The sequence below is a fragment of the Acanthisitta chloris genome, unplaced genomic scaffold, assembly GCF_000695815.1.
Source record: "Acanthisitta chloris isolate BGI_N310 unplaced genomic scaffold, ASM69581v1 scaffold1280, whole genome shotgun sequence".
In the NCBI taxonomy this organism is placed as follows: Eukaryota; Metazoa; Chordata; class Aves; order Passeriformes; family Acanthisittidae; genus Acanthisitta; species Acanthisitta chloris.
The window spans coordinates 309,607-327,086 of record NW_008650982.1 but is presented as its reverse complement, the minus strand read 5'-3'; the positions used below and the strand labels follow the sequence as shown (position 1 = coordinate 327,086).

Genomic DNA, 17,480 nt, shown 5'->3' with positions numbered 1-17,480 from the left:
TGTGTCAGGTTACTGTATGCAGGTGGCAACTCTTTGCCTGCTCTGTGTGGAAATTCAGCTATTTGTTCATTGCTGAACACTGTACGGGAGAAAGAAGCAACTTCTATGAACATTGAAATGAATGCTAGCAAATTAATTCTTTCATAGTTTGGAAGTAACATATCAGTAGTAAAACACCAAAACAATCAGTTTTGGGTTTTTTTTTCCCCTCAGAACTTCATAATGGAAGTTGTGGTTATTTTGCTTGCTTTCACTACAACCAGATCAGTTTTGCATTGACTGGACAATCTGATATTTTGTGAATGGATTTTCCCCCCTAGAACTCCTCCTATTCTAGTTCACAGTATATTGGTTTTATTTTATTTTAGTGCAGTTCTAACCGTGCTTCTAATGCAATGACAAATTAATTTTTTGGCCTCAAACAAAATTGCAAATATTTTGTCCTCAGGCATTTCCCTCCCCCACACTAAATAGCTTATTTTGTTCCTCAGTAAAGGGTTCATGTCTGTCTGTCTAGCAATATCAGTTGTAAAATACTCACCCTGCTTACACTGAGGAGAGTACTCCCTGCTCCTGCGGCTCTCTGTAATTGTGAGATTTTTTTAACAATATTTCCGGGTGAACTTATTGAATCTTTCTGTATGTTTTTAGCTGAGACTTCGGTGTCAGCTGAAGATGGCGTTTTCGGGAACCTTGTTAGCAAAATAGAGACATTTCCTATGTTTATTTAAGTATTTGTCTGTCGCTCGCAACTCATTATTTAGAACTTTTCATTAACATAAAGAGGTTCCATAACGAGCCTGTCTCTCGGTGCAGTCAGTATGTGGTTGGAGCAGTGACTGGTCCGGGCGCATGGTGATGCACTGACTCTGGCACCGCGGTACCAAAGTACCCAACCCTGAGTACCAAATACCTGATAAAGCTGAATGATTTTATGGAGGAAGTAATTTCAGAACCAGACACTACATGCAGAAGTTTCCATCTCCCCTGTCTTGCAGTACCCCGCCTCCTTAGGTTTAAAAATAAATATATATTCTAGCAGAACAAGTGGAGGTTTGTGCTGAAATACTGACTTTAAAAATAGCAATATGTTCTGATAATGCCAGATATTTTTAATGAATTACACCCAAGAGAAGCATGTATTCCAAGGTGACTGGAAGAGACGTTTTGTGGTTCTTGGGGTGTGATAGAAAAATATATGAATTTCTTCTCTAAAGTCATGTTTCCAATGAACACCAACTACTACAGTGGGGAACCTGGTAAATCAAGAATATATTTGCATTAATTCAAACTTTTATGGTCAGTTGGAAAAGGACAGCATTTTACTTCAAATGAAATCTGCACATGAGAAAAGTTCATTCAGTCTTTATAGCCCAGAGGCCCATGCTTTTTCACTAAAATTCATTGATAAAAGTGGAATTAATTTAGATCATAAGCTTTCTGCTTAGCTACACAGGCTTGCAAAGTTCTGTAAAAGGTAATATTAATCAATATATAAAAGGCAGTGTGGCATGAATAAATTAGGCACTATAATAGAAGCTTTTATTTCTTAGGTAACATAAAAAAAGACTAAAAGGTCTTAAATTTTTAAAAAGAACACTTTAAAATTTTATTTCTGTTTTATAGACAAGCCGTGGACACTTGCAGCAAAGAAACATATGTTTTCAGGAACCCATCCAAGCTGAGGCAGAGCAATTAATGCTTATGTAGACTATAATGTTGAAAAATGCTAATTATCAATTAATTTGATTTTCAGTATGTTCTAGGTAATGTATTGGACTGAGGATTTTGGGCGCACTGTAGCTTCTCCATTGTTGTTGGAATTTGGATTGCAATAGCTGAATTCATTGCTATTTGTTTGCACGAAGACTGACACTTGCTTTAATTTCTGGGCATTCTTTGGCTGTAAGGAATTGACCTGCAGCTGAGAAGGAGAAGTAACAGCATTTCTTTCCTTCATGAATATTTTCCCCTTTTCAGTTGTGCTTTCTTTTTCTCCATACTGTGTTAAGTAAGAGTAGTCTTACCTTTTACACTCCCTCAGAGAATTGCTCCCTGTCTGCTTTATACATACATGCATGGACTAATGAGTTGGTTGTTCATTGTGGAACCATAAAGAAAATGGCCTTGCTATTTTAGGTGTAGCTACAACTTCTGCTCTTTACTATTTTGAACCTTTAACTGTGTTTTTCTAGTCAGGCAATCTAAACTACAGATAGCTGTGGCTAGTTAATAGTTCAGACAATCTTTTCTCTGTAGTGTGGGCCATATAAGAAACATCTGTGGGGCTGTATCAACTCACACCATAGCGTGAGTTAAGTTGTTCCATTCATGACTGAGTCTGAGTTTGGTTTATGGGGCTGAAGCCTAGGCAGGTTTGCAATCTGTGTGCCCCAAAGAAGCTAAAGGAGAATGATGGGATTATCACATAAAACAACAGAGTCTTTGTTTCATTTAGATTGAACCCTGAGCCAAATTTCAAGCAAAACTAAATGTTAAGAGGCACTGAAAGTCCTGTGTGCTGCTCTCAATTTAAATGATTTTATTCACACCCGTTAAATGTGTTCCATTTTCAAGTCGTTATTCTGTTACCAAATCACAGTGAAGACTTTCCACTGTGAATCTTTTTCTCAGGTTTTCAAATAGCCACTATTTAAAAACTCTACTTCAACTTTTGTGACCTTAGTATTATAATTTGGGGAGAAACATGTAACAAAAAAATGTTAGAATGATCAATTTAAAACACTATCAAAGTGCATTTTGATACTTGTTACCACATGATATGTAATCTTTTTGTGGAAAATAATTGAAAATGTGTTTGGGAAATAGTATAGTTGCCTGTAGCTGTCCTCTAGTTTTGTCTGTAACTGTATTCTAGTGTGATCAGTAGGAACCAGCCAGATCACTAGGGACAAAGTACATATCTGCAGATGATCCTGATGTCTGGATTTTCTATATAGGCAGTGAGGTAGGCACTTTTCAGTGTGATCAATTTCATAATAAATAAAACCTTCGTCAAGAAAAGTGTCAGGTGAATTGCACCCTAGAATTTCCACTGCTCTCCACAGCGTGTAACAGATGTCTTGAGAGACTGACCCGGATACAGGTGCACAAAGTGTGCCTATCTACTATCAGGCAAAATTAATTCTCTATTTCCTCTCCTCAAAGGCCTAAAAATGTATTCAGGCATGTGTAATTTTGTTATATATTGAAATAAATAAATGCCTTCACTTGAGAGTTAAAGTGTGGGCAATTTGAAGATATTTATAACAGGCAGTCAGGTGTTTAGATATGTAGACTGAAATCCTGATCTCGTTAAAATCAGTGGGACTTCTCCAAATGCCAGTGTAGGCACAACGTTGTTCCTACTTAATGTGGTCCAAATGCAAGCAGAGAATAGAGACCTTGTTAATTTTGGACCTCAGCTCAAGCAAAATGTCAGAAAGGGAATATTGGATGTTCAGCTAGTTTCCTAACATAATATGTTGTGCCCTTTTTGCTTAAGAAATCAGTTACCTTTTCATAAAAATAATTTAGCATTGGAAATTATCTTGAATTATCTTTGGATATATAGTTAGCCTCCTCAAAAGTGAATTCCACTGGGGAAATAATCCATTTAACATCCAAATGAATTGAATATGCTTGTACTGCAGTGGCTGAAGAGTGTACTTAAATTCAGGAGCCCTGATTACTCCATTGTCATAAATGGGACCTCTCCATGAGTGAGAGTGTTAGTAGTTACTACACGTCTGTGGGCTGGAACAGAATGATACAGCAAAACAGAAAATACAATGTGTTATGGATCAAAACTGTTTCTGGATGTCATGCAATGCAAAGGTAAATACGAATTACTGTATGGAATCTGAACACCAAGCTAAGTTTAGTTCCCCTGATTCGGCTGTTGCTCTGCTGGCATCATCAATTTCCTGGCTTGTAGTACAGTTCAGCCAGGTGTTCAAATTCACTGAAGGCCAAGAATTGCTCGCTTAAAGAATATTGAAAGTAAAACCTAGGCAATGTAACTCCTATTCAAAAGTAAATATACTGTGTGACAGGTATAAAACTGCTGAACTAAATGGTATTTCTCACTGGATTTTTTTATTTTTTTAATTTTTTTTCCAGAATTACCTCAGCTGTAGGGCAAAATACAAGGACATAAACTACTGACCTCCTTTTAGCATCAGGACCAGACATACTACCCTACTCTTCACCAATCAAGAGCAATTGAAACGCATCTCTCAGAAAAGCTGATCAACCTGTGACATCAGTGGACTTCTTTTGTAAAACACATTTTATGTACTTCTGCTGAGATCCTTTTTCTACCTACCTATCGCATGGTTCTGGGCACTGATGGTAGCCTCCAGAAAGTGCAGCTTCAAATGGTCAGCCTCATCCTTTAGCAAGAAGAAAATCTGGATACGGGATAGCAACAACGTCTTCAGAGAAAATGGTATACGAAGGGAAACGATGGGTTTCCTGCCATTGTTTCTTCCTGCTAACAGCCAAATTCTACTGGATACTCACTCTGATGCAAAGAACTCATGGCCAGGAATATGCCCACTCCATCCGACTGGATGGGGACATCATTTTGGGAGGACTGTTCCCCGTTCATGCGAAAGGGGATAGAGGGGTGCCTTGTGGGGAGCTCAAGAAGGAGAAGGGGATCCACAGACTAGAGGCAATGCTGTATGCAGTTGATCAGATTAATAAAGACCCTGATCTACTTGCCAATATCACCTTGGGTGTCCGGATCCTTGATACGTGTTCCAGGGACACTTACGCGTTGGAGCAGTCCTTAACGTTTGTGCAAGCGTTGATAGAAAAAGATGGCTCAGACGTGAAGTGTGCTAACGGTGACCCACCTATTTTCACTAAGCCAGACAAAATATCAGGTGTGATAGGTGCTGCAGCAAGTTCTGTGTCCATTATGGTTGCAAATATTTTAAGACTTTTTAAGGTAAGGAAAATTTTCTATTTTTCTTTTAAATTTCAAGAACAATGAAATAAGTGATGTGGTTGTGTTACCTTCAGATGGGAAAGGACTCGCTCAGATTCAGAAATTTGAAGTGGCTGGTTTACCCTTTCAAAGCAAAGGGGGGGAAAAGCCCCCGAAGAAAATGCTTGCAGACCCTATGTTAGGGTGCTAAATGCTTCTTTTGAAGTTCTGAGCAACCAGAGCACATTTTAACTCTTTAGTGATTGGAATCCTTACTTTTTTACTTCTCTCATTTGCTCTATGTTAAGCATTTATGGTCATCAAGACTAGGTTTGGATCGATTTCCCAAATTTCCAGGAGAATGAAATATAAGATTTTAACACAAATCCATTTGTAGGAGGAGTAGATAATTTCCTTATATAGGAAGATATGCCTGTAATAATCAGGTGCTATTGATGTGCACATCTAGACAAATGAAGTGTACCAAAATATCTTTGATTTTCTTGAAATCTTAACCTCCTCCATATTTTTTAGAAGGTGATATTTTTTCCAGACTTTGTTATCACTGTGTGAGAGATTTTTACGCAACAGTTCTACTGACATTTCCTTCCGTGTACTTTATTAAGCTCAGGCACTATAAATAATGGAAATGTAAACCTGCCACTTTTAAGTTTGCTAAGTTAGATGGGCAGATGAACACAGTCTAGTCAATCAACTTGGATGGAAGAGATCAGGCAGCAGATACTTAATTTTTAATCCTATGCAATGGCAAACAGATCATGGCAAGTTGAGCACTTCTTTCTATATACAGGATGACTGTAACTTTTGTCTGAATCTATTACTGTCCTGCCACCCACTGTTCCTTCCATCCATTCAGAAATATTGCCTTATTTCATACAGCTTTTCAACCACCAAAACCCACTTAAAGACCATTTATTTGACTTTCATGCAGAAGATTACGGTAATGTTAAATACTGATGTTATGTATTTGGAAATGTGTTGCACTTGTTTTCTAATTGTTGTAATTGAGAGATTGATTAGTAGCAAAGACAGATTGGCATTTTGTTTGAAGGTTTCTCAGATCAGCAAAGTGTGTTTCAGTCATTTGAATGGAGATTTTTGTCCTTTCCTCTGGTTGTCCCACAAAGGGCATAATAATGGATATACAGTTCAGTGGAGGAGCAAAGTGTCTGCTGGATTGTGGTCAGGTGTTAATTTCAATCTCAAAACTGACCCCAACTGCAGTTACTGCATAGGTTTGAGAGTAGTGGACTTGTTCCTGCCATATGTTTGCTTGTGAAAATCAAGTACACAAAACTGAGCTAAGACTTAAAAAATGCTCTGTATGGAGAGCGCCTCTAGAGATGTGCCTAGTAGGAAATCCTGTCTTTCCTGCATGTTGCAGGAGGTATCTATTTCTTATTTCACATCCTTTTTTGAAGCTGTGCTACCCTATTAAATAATGCATAGTTCTGAAGTAATGATAGATGGAATGGTCACTTTAATATCCATTATAATGCAGGGCCACATATACTGTGGCTTACACCCAGTTTTGAGTTGAATACGGTTCTGTAGACTGATTGAAGAAACTAAGCCTTGTAAGACATGCATTAACTCTGAATTAAGAGCAGAAAGAAGGAAAAAGGCCTATGAATTGTCTAAGATAGTGGTAATTTGTCTTCTGAAACCTTGACAGCTACCTCCTGATTTACATTATGCAATAAGATTGCAAATAACGTTCTACTGCAGTCTTAATCAATAGAGGGCCACGTGATATCCCCTCTGGGGAAAGATCTTATTTACCCATTTAATTGATGTAACACAGCTGCTGGCAAAAGGAGGAGACATCTCTTTTAGTTTTAATTATAGATCCTGCACAAATATTCTTAATAATGTAAAAAAATGATAAATTATACCCTTTAATGTCTGATGTTGGACCAGCATCTGAAGTCAATTTTTACACCTTTCTCTCAGAAGTAGATCTGTTATCTCTTCATGAGTAAAGGCTTCTGGATAAGGCCCTCAGTTAGCAGCACTAGAGAAACCATTCACAATGGTTATAGTTAAGAGAATTAGGAAATTAAGGGTCATTTACCAGAAATATAGATGTATAATCCAGTTTGGGTTGTACTGAGACCAAAGACATAGCCTGAAATTCTCAGCTGATGCATCCCCACAGCTCTGCAGCTGAGGACATGGACCTTGGCCCATGCTCACAAAGGCTCCAGTCATGAGCCTTCTTATGTGTTTACTGTGTCTTGGTATATGTCAAGGCTGGGCACTCAGCTGGGGTACATACCTGTACATTCATTGCAGTCAGTGATCACCATCATGCAAATGCCTGTTTCCATTACATCCAGGAGGAGTGTGATTCATCCATATTTCTGTCTAACAGTTCTATTTAGCAAGTTGAACCTGTAATTTGAAGTTCAGTATTGCTTTAATACCTGCTCTGAAGTTCCTAAATGTCAGGACTACATTTTTTTGAGAACATTATTATCCAGTGAAATTTTTATCTGTGATGAAATTGTGAGAAGTATATTATGTCACTCAGTGTGAATACACAGATAGCCTGAGTAATACTATGCTCAGAAGCTCGGATTTTTATGCTGCTATTTTTCTTTTTCTTGCCATTTTTTCCGGTTTTTTTATTGATTTTACAAAACAAAACATGCAGGTCAATAGTCCTATCTAATGATCTGGTGGATAGCATCAACTGATTGGTAGTCATGGTATTCTTCGTTCTAAGTGCTTTCATGAGAAGGGGGGAAGGAGGCCACCACAGAAAATGACCTTGATCTATAGCCTTTCTCCTGGTCAAATGGCTCGCCTTCAGTAAGTCTCTCTCCTTTCTTCTTTTGTGAATTTCAAGGTGCACTACTGCTTAGCCGGTGATTTTCTGTAGGTTTTGCACCTAGTAGGTCCAAAACATTAAGGTCTAAACTTGTACAGATGAAATTTCACCTGTTGGTGATTTCAGACTTTTCAGAGGCACTTCACACACAGGAAACGCTGGATCATGGAATTAATTGCTTGAAAGTGGACCTGTTCTTCCTTGGTCACTGTAATGTCTTTGGGTTTCGCCTTGTATTACTCTGGTGCTTAATGCAAAAAGATTGCATGAAGCACTTACTTATTAAACTGTCAGAACTTGGCGGTGGTCTTGCTACAAATATAGTGGAAGAACAAAAGGACCTTCAGAGGCAAGCAGAGGACTGTGCTAGGTAGTAACACAGTCGCAGCTCACTTAAACAGTTAATCATGGATTTTAGGACAGATTGTCACCAGTTGAAGTTGCTGGCTCATAATTTTAAGTTGTGTTTTTACAGAGCATCAGGAGTGGGCTGCTTCACAAGGGAAATAGAGACAAGGGACCGTAGGCTGGTAGGATATATTTGAGGGGCTGGCTGTCTCAGCTGGGCAGCTGTCCCTGTCACAGATACAACTTTTCTATTGACTCAATCTGTCAAAATTACACCCTTCATTATATTTATCTTACTGAAATTCTGTTTTCCTGTAGGATGCTCAGACATGGCTAGGTGGAAATCCTTTAGCTGCTTTGTGTGACACTTAAAAGCATCTGACCTGTTTCCCAGTCCCCCAAAACTTAGCATGGAGGAAACAAGAGAGTCTGTAACCCAGCTCACTTCATGTATTATGTTCCCTGTATTCAAAGCTTCTACTTGTGTAAGGTCTGAATAACTCATGTCAGTGGTTAAAATCCCAAGGCTAAACAACATATTTCCTCTTTTTGGTCAAATTCCCTTCCTGCTGCACCCCTGTAATCCACTTTAATAGCTGCTGTCTGGAGGGACTAATATTCACTTCATGCACATTTGCTTATACATTTCATACACATTTACCTCTTCAGCGGTACAAGTACAAATGACATTACGGAGTTAGTCTTTCAACTTTATGGCAACCATCCAAAATGCAAAGAATAGTTTCTTTCAGTAAATCTAGAAGTGAATATATTAGTTCCACAAGCATTTTGTTTATTTGCTTTGTTTCCTTGCCTCGTTTTGGATTTTAGTGTATATCTTTGGCTGTTAGCTTTGCACAGCTACCAGGGCTGTACCTGGATGATGCTATTTTTATGTTTGGTTGCTGGTCTTTTTATGTCTGGCTGCCATTTGGCACTTTTGCTGCCTTGTGTTCTAGACCTGAACAAAGCAGCACGCAGGCCTCCCAGAAATGAGGGCATTACCACTGCACAGAGGCTAACCTCACAGAACTTCATAAATGTAGGGCTGTGTATTTAAATTGTGGAAATGGAATGCATCTCATGATTGAAGGGAATTTGATGTAAAGAAAATGTAAGAACATTTTGCCACATAATTTTATAAAGCACAAATATGTTTTTGTGAGGCAACCTGAGCTGTCCATAGATCCCCATTCTGACTCTATCTACAGAAATACTTGCACTTCATGAGCATTACAGACTTCAAAGGCTCTAGAGAAATGCAGGAGTCGGTCTGTTCCATGCCTGACTGCAGGGCCTTTCTATAATGGAAAAGCTTTTTCATATACTTTAAAGAAGTGAAGAAGAGGCTCAAGAATTTTACGCAACATATTGGTATTCATTAATAAAGAATGTGCTGCACTGATTGTAATATATCAATTTTCTGTTCACTGTCTCTTGCTACATGTATTGATAGCATTTTCTGCTGCATAGCATTTGAAATTTGGAATAAGATGACTTTTTTTCCTGATGGTTAAAACATATGTGGAAAATTTTGTGTGAAGTATGAAGAAAAATTGTTAATAAGGAGAAGACTGAAACATTTTGAAATCAGCTCTTAAGATGAACAGATTTATTTTACTTTTGTTCTGGATAATATTTGCACTCTGAATAATTTTTAATTATAAAAGGAGCCCATTGTCAATACATTCCGTTTAATTTTAGTGGTTTTTTTGTAGCCTAGTACAAGCACATATCTGTTTAGTGCCTGAGTATCTTGTCTTGTTATTGTCTGGAAAATACCTTTGACAAAATTCCAATTCCTCTCCCCCCCCAACTGAGCTTCTTTTACATAGAAGCAATATTCATATCTCTTTATATCTCCTTGGCAGTAGACACTGCACACATGCAAATAACCCTTTTAACTCAACTATAATTCTTCTGTCACTACTAGGTTCAATGTGTTGTGGTCAAGAGAGGCACATGTCAGGTCAACACCAAGAGAAAATTATAGGTACAAGAGATACTTCACTAGTGTCAATAATGAAACAGTTGGCAAAATTTTTAGTCGCAGCCAGAGGAAATAATAGGTTTTCAGATTCTGTGAAAACTGCTAGCACTGATTAGCATCAAATTTTATTTGTGCTAAGCTGCTTGAGGCAAGGGAGTACAAAAGCAACTTGATGCATTCATTTAGTATTTTACAGTATATTAGTTCCTTAAATATTCCTCTAAATATTTAATACTTTTGGTCTTCTCACATTCCTAGATGGAGCTATAACCAGTGGTTAGAGCAAAGGGGCAATCTGCTTTTCTGTATTATTTTCCATGTTTGTCATTGGCTTGCTACAAGACTTGAGAAGCAGCTCTTGACCTTTTTGTGCTTCTCTTTTGTCATTTTGATTTGCCTGTGTTTAACTGTTCCACAGGAACAACCAGAAGCTTGATTAACGTTTGTTAAATGTTTGAGATGTCTCCCCTCCTTTAGTATGCCTGCTGAAGCTGGGTAAAATGTTGAGAGTTTTACATCATTTCATAAGCACAGTACATGAGCACCTTAAAAAGAGTGTGTAGCTATTAAAGACCAACAGTCTGATTTTCCTTCTACTTCCCTGAGGGGAGTTATCTCTCTCTCTGTGTATGCATCTTTCCTTTACAGGAAGGAAACTTCATATGCAGAGAAAATGATTTCACCCTTTCATGGCTGAAGCTTTGCTAAGTTCCTATCACTGTATTAGGGTTGCTTGTATGTGACAGAGGCCCCTGCACCTGTACTAATATAGGTATCAGTCATAATTTCACAAGTATGAAGAGCAAAAGTCTGAAAGCAGCCTGGCAGGTCAATGAGAGCTCACGTGTGCACAGGACCACAAAATCTGCAGTGGACTTTTTCAAAGATCTTGTGTTAACAGGAGGCAGTTTTTATGTCTCTGCTAGTAAACAAAATGTACCAGGCGTTGTTCTTTGGCACTGAGGCCAGCTGACACAGGCAGTCCACACCCTTACCATAAACTCCTTTATTTCCCCAAATCATGGGGCTGCATGCAAATTACCAGGAGGGAACGATTCCTGACCTATGCTGACTTCTGAAGCCTGTCAGGAAATTGGGAGACTTGGCCAGCACAGGTCATGGCCAAGTTATGAACTGTCCTGACTATCTGACAGTGGAGGCAGCTGAGCTGTTGCTGAAAGATGTGCTCTGCAATGATGTGATTTCCCAGCGTAGACATTGGTGCTGATTTCTCAGGACAGAGTTCCTCTGCTCCTACGTCACACTGAAGGGAAGTCAAGACACTGCAAGGATCATTGATGCTGTTTCAGTGCTTTAGTACAGCAAAGCTAGTTTTATTAGCCACAATGAGAACTAAATGAAGACGTCTTTTTCCCCCTGGTGTTTGTTTCAATACAGTGACAGTTTTGCAAAATGAATAGTCCTGCATCCTGACTGTATCATCAGAAACCAGGCACTGTTGTGTTACAGTCAAATGGTAGATTTTGTGGGTTTGTGTATTTCCATCCTTGTTATTTTCCCTAAAGCATATTGTGCTTTTAGGATTAAACTGGTTTAGAGTGCTTAAATGTATATCCTTGTGTTTACTAGCATTTATCAGAGAAAAGTAGTCATCCAAACAAAAGTCTTACTGAAGGACACTAATTCCACAGGAATGAATTAAATAGCCAAGAGTAAAATGCTCCTCTGGGCTGGAATCTACATATGCACCCAGCAAGATATTATGTCCCCTATCCTTCTGACAGGACAATTAAGCATTTAAGTGAGGCCTTCAATTAGGTGGCTGTTTGCCCTTGGCTATCTGTGTCCTCAATAGACAGAATAAAATGCTTTCAGAAGGGGCCTGGATCAGGGCTGTGAGTGTGGATGCATCTTTCACATTTACAGAAAGATGATGGGTTGATCCCTGCTTGCACTTGGCATCAGACAGAACCTCTTCTCACTGGAAGGCTTTGGAAGCCTTGGATGGAAGTGATAGGCAGCTTTATAAGAAGATTCTGAACACTTGCAAGGGTGGTACCCGTTCCTCACTTTCCTGTGGAAGGAATCTTGTTCATCTCCTTTTCCTTTTCCCACCTGCTCTATATCTCTGTCTTGTCTTAAGGAAAGGTACTTTTTCACCACTGTTCCAAATATTTGTCAAGTGAGTATTTCATTCTGTAGTCTCCCGGGAAATGCTTTTTTTCAGACATGCTGAATAAGCAAGGCTCTGACTGAGACTTGCTTTCTGTAGGTTGTGAGAATGAGTGGGTCAGCAGTAGGAAGAGCTGGAATTTGGGCAACTTATGAGGGACCTGTCTATGGGGATAACAGGAAATAAGGGAAATGCTTATTGAAAGATTGAACCCTAAAGGGACAAGGCTCTCTCTGTTTCTTTACCTCACTGTAGGGTTTCTTGTCTGGCACTTCAGATAGATATTGAGCTCTGACTCTTCTCTGAAATAAACTATTTCTGATAACAATGCTGGGACATGCCATGGTATTGTGATATCTCTCTTCCTACTGTATTTCTTTTACAGTTTGAGACTGTGGGACAGGACCAATCTGAGCTGGAATAATTAGTATTTTGAGTTCTGGCTTATGTTCTTTCACAGAAGGTGCCTCCAGCATTTACTTACGTAGCAGCAGTATTTGTAGAGGTGAAATCAGAATCTTTATTCCTTCTTCCCTGGTGCATTAATGTCCATGGCTCATAACTTAAAAGTAGCAAAAGAATGATAGCTCATTTTGAGTATCATTCTACAAAAAGTGCCCAACAATTTCCATTGGATTTTTACTTTGACAGTGGCTCTGTGACATTTAGAATGCCATCACAATCTCCTTCCAGGCTGGGCACAATTTTGTCCAGCAACTCCCTTGTATTGCGGTAGCACTGATCCCACTCAGTGATGGCTATTCTTATCCAGAGAAATTTTCTTTGCTCTTTGTTTGCAAAGTACTGTGAAATACTAAAGTATTAGTGAAGGCTTAGCACCACAGTTATACTTAGGCTGTTTATCAGAGAAACATTTCAGAGAGGGTATGGATCCTGCAATAGTTCTCCAGGTCTGATACTTCCCAAACAAGGCCAGAGGAAAGAACTGAAGAAGGGTCTGGTTTTCTTGCCATTGTGATTTCGTCTTTGGGTGCCATAAATATGCTTTTGTTTTATGAGTAGTGCTGAAATCCAAAAAGTGCCTTTCCAGACTTCCTTGAGGTCTGTAATCTAGACAAGGATTCACCAGCCTAGAAGGTTTGCCGTATGAATTCAGGTGTGGTTGCAGGAGGTCTCTTAGACTGACTTGCCTATTTGGATGATATGTGAAAGGACGATTAAGTAAAGTGGATCATGGGCTGAAATGCTGAAATGCCCTGCTATAGAAGACAATATCTACTGGCTGATAATAGAAAGGAGGGAATATATAAAGTATATATGTGTGCTTTTGTACATGGATGTTTCCTATGTTATTGTGTTACCATAAACTCATTGGCTGTGAGCTACATAGTCCAAACAACCTTTCAAGATAGGATTGCGACAGCAGAGAATATATCTTGGCAATCCAAGACAGGGAGCTCAATTATCATCAAGAGCAACACAAAAAACCTGGGGAATTCAGACTATGTTCACTGCTGTGGTGTCCAGGACCAAACCAAAACATATCCCACAGAAGGAGATGAACAGGCTGTCAGGGCTGGTATCATACACTGAATGGAAAGTGCAAAGGCGTGTGAATCCCCAGACTGTGGATGGCTTGCTGCAGGGGCATGACTCGTTCTAGGATTCAGATTTCTGGCTTCTGCCACATTCAGAAGCAGCAGACAAGTGGCATAAATGACTATGTTCTTCTGTAGCCAGCTGGCTAGGACCTGCTTGTTGAATTCTGCTTACTCAAAAGGGGAGCAGAGTCAGATTTTTTGTCACTTTTAGTTTTGTTTATGCGAGGAAGAATCCCTGAGAGAACAATGAATTCCAGAGAAGCCAGTGAATTATACCAGTCTAACACTGGATTTATTCTGAGGCAAATATTGTCCTATGTCCATGCAATAATGTGTCATTGGCATCACCATTAGTAGACTTTGTATTTGAGTAGGGGAGTCCAACAGGTGTATAGCAAAAGCAACTGTGGGTCCTCAATTATTGCTTCATGAAATTTTCAGATATGATTATGGTGATGGTCTCTGTCTGAAAAAAGGTAGAGATATGTTCAGTTGGAAGAGGTTTTTTTTCTGTGGGACAGTACTGATCTTGGGGGAGCTGGAAATTTGATTTCCACAGGCATGCCTTTCCAAAGTGACTTTTTTAATATGGGTGAACTACACACCTAATACTCCAAATTCTACTCTTAAAGAGGTGTTAGTAGAGCGTAGACATAAATAGAGCCAGGATATTGTTTCAGGAATGAAAATATTGGCTGACTATTAGAAAAAGATATTGCCAAGAAGTACCCTGTTATATGTTGTCTAAAATCTAAAATCCAGTTGTGTAGGATGAGAAAAATGCCAAATTCCTAGCTTTCTGAAAATTAGGTTGGGTAGAAGATTAAAAATAAACATTTTGTATCAGTAGGAAAAAGATCTAGGTAAAGTCGCCAGTGTTTTCCTCTCCTAACTGTGATGGTTCTGTTTGTGATCCTTTGCATAACAAAGCCAGGATTTAAAAGTTACCAGCTGCTGTATTTACTTTCCAAAGTGTGAAGAAAACATGTATTGTCCTGAGAATTAAAGGGCTGATTCTCTTTGTGCTCAGTTCAGGCAGAACTGAAGTGTTTGTAATGAAAGGAAAAGCTATTAAAAAGCATGAAACGCGAGAGAAAGAGAATGTGTTTATGTCTTCTTTGTTGGACAGGATTTGATGATGCCCTTAGAAAGTTTAAAGTGTAAACATTTGTCTTATTAACCAGCATTTCTTTTGGTTTGTGCATGTTACAAACACTTCCACTTGCAAATCCTAAATGCGGGCAGAGCTGTTGTTTGAGCCCACTGGAAACTGTTTTGCTCTCCTTATTTCTATTTTTAGGCTGAATAGCAAAGGACTTGTGCTTCAGGAATGAAGAGTCTCCATTCTAGTTATTTTATTGTGTCTTTGGGTACGCATCAAACAATGGCTGATTCTGGCATGCAGGAGAGAATGAGAGTAAAGATGTAAAAAGCTGATGAAAATGCAGGGTATTTTTGGTATGGATCACATAATCACTCCGCTGAATGGCAAGCTGCAAAGCTTTGTCAGAGTGTGACAGACTTTCCTCTCTGTGTGGTAGTGCCCGTTGAAGCCTTACATCCTTTGTCTTGCTTCAGCAGAGATTTTCACTGACCTTGGGCAAGTCACGCAGCAGTGAATCCTCAGCCTGGTGGCTGATGCCCGTGGAACTGTGTGCCCAGTGGCTCTGCAGCACTGAAGTCCAAGGTCCCCCGCCCCTGCTTCCCTGGTTAGAGCACTTCTGTGGCTGAAGGGATTTGTGCATTTAAAGGCTCCTTGATAATCAGATATAAGAGTAACGGGTGGGGGCATATAAGTACTTCAGATAGCTAGTTCTTAACGAGGGATTCCTTGTATCCTCTTACATAGTTCTCTCCCCTGGGTTTTGCTATGAAAGGGGATTATCCAACTCACAATATGATTTAAATATGCAAGTCATCAGTCTCAGGAGCAAGTGGTGAAGCCTGCCTGACCTACAATCAGAGGCTGTACATCCCCCTTAGGAATCCTTGACAGTCAAAGAAAGAGAGCCCCAGAGGCAGGAAAAAGTATTTGGATTATTGCCCAGTAAAATTAAAATTGTTAAAACTCATCTACAATCTATATGGAGTGATTGGAAAAAAAAGTGAACGAAGCATGAAAGTAAAGAGTATAGAATGTAAAAAAATTAAGATAGGTGTGTGTGCAAATACGTGTTCTATTTAGCTGAGTGGATTTGTTTTGTTCTTAAATGACTGAGAAGAGAGACAGTCAAATCAGTTTTGTAAAAGACTAGCTAGGTGACAATTCTTCCAGTTTATTTCTTGGTGTCTCAGGAACAAGTTTTTTGTTTGTTTCATTTTTCATGCCAATTTCATTAAAACTTTGTTTGCTTGTCTCTAAATGGAGTAAAAACTCTCTAAGAATAGTGCAACTTCTGGCCACTGTGTGGTGAATAATTGCCTCATCTATTTACCAAGAGTGGATCAGGAGCTAAGGGGGCCTTCCACACCTTTTAGAAAAGGTGATTCCTAATTTTATTTTTCCTCCTTTTCACTTGTTTTTAATATACCCAATGCGTGAATGCAATAGTGTGAGAAAGGCTGTGCAAATAATTAGTCAGTTTGACAGCTGAACTGAAAATAAACATTCATTTTATTCTGAAACAAGTGGAACTTGGGGGCTTCTTTATTTGGTTGTGGGGTTTTGTTTGATTTTTGTGTTTTATTTTGTTGAGGAAAGATTTTAAAATATTTTGATTTGTGACAAATGATAACTTATATTCCACATGAAACAAAATATTGTATTTATATTTTGGAAATTTTATAATATAGATTTGAAATGCCAGTCTTGGGTACCATGCATTAAGTGCTGGTGCCCTTCTTACCACATCATGTTTACTCATGACTTACGTGAGGCTCTTGGGCAAATTCTTTCTTTTGGATTCAGAGAAGGGAATCAAATGTAGTTCAGGAGATGGGACGGCTCAACTCCAATCCCCATAGCAACAGACAAGGCTGATTTACAGTAAAATTCAGAGTTCTGGTCACAGAGAGTGAGAGCTCTGCAGAAAGGACACCAGGGCACTCTGTATGCCCTGAGCTTCCACCCTGTGACCTTTCTTTTCACCAGAGCAGGTCTTACCTCACCAGTCTCCTGTGTGCAGGGCTTTCCCTGGAGAGCTCTAGTCTCAGAACTGTTTGTCAAAACAGACCTGTATTTGTGCATATTCCTGAACACTGTTGCTCACTCTTCCACCTCTGAACAGTGGTATGCACGTTAACAATAGTGTTGCCAGATGCTGTCTATTCACTGCTGATAAGCTTTCACAATGGGAACATTTTATTTCATCTGTGCTCCAATTCATTAAATGTTCGTTAAAGTAATGATTTGAACTTAGCTATTCCTGTTCCTTGCTGAATACTGGACTATACAGTGAATCACTCTCAGGCGGGTCCAATGGAAGTTTAATTGTTTGTGAAAACATGAATGGCTGCAGCAGGAGAGACTTTCTTGTCCAAACCCCCTATAACTCAATGGTTAGTTGGTCCCAGCTGAGTACTCTAACCACCAGGCTATTAAGTATAATACAGGCAGCCACTACAGCACCATTTTTCCTTTTGGAACATGCTTGTGCATTGAGAGGATAAATTGCAAAAGAAAGAGACAGAGACTTGGTGACAGAGACCAGAGCCAA

General features: G+C 39.1%; 1 protein-coding gene across 1 annotated transcript in view; it reads left to right on the top strand.

The window, feature by feature from the left end:
* Positions 1-4,447: 4,447 nt before the first annotated feature.
* Positions 4,448-17,480, top strand: part of LOC103798820 (metabotropic glutamate receptor 8) — a 319,111-nt gene continuing 306,078 nt past the window's right edge. The window contains exon 1 of the mRNA XM_009071105.1: positions 4,448-4,957. Coding sequence (XP_009069353.1) covers positions 4,448-4,957 — 510 coding nt within the window. The remainder of the gene's footprint in view (positions 4,958-17,480) is intronic.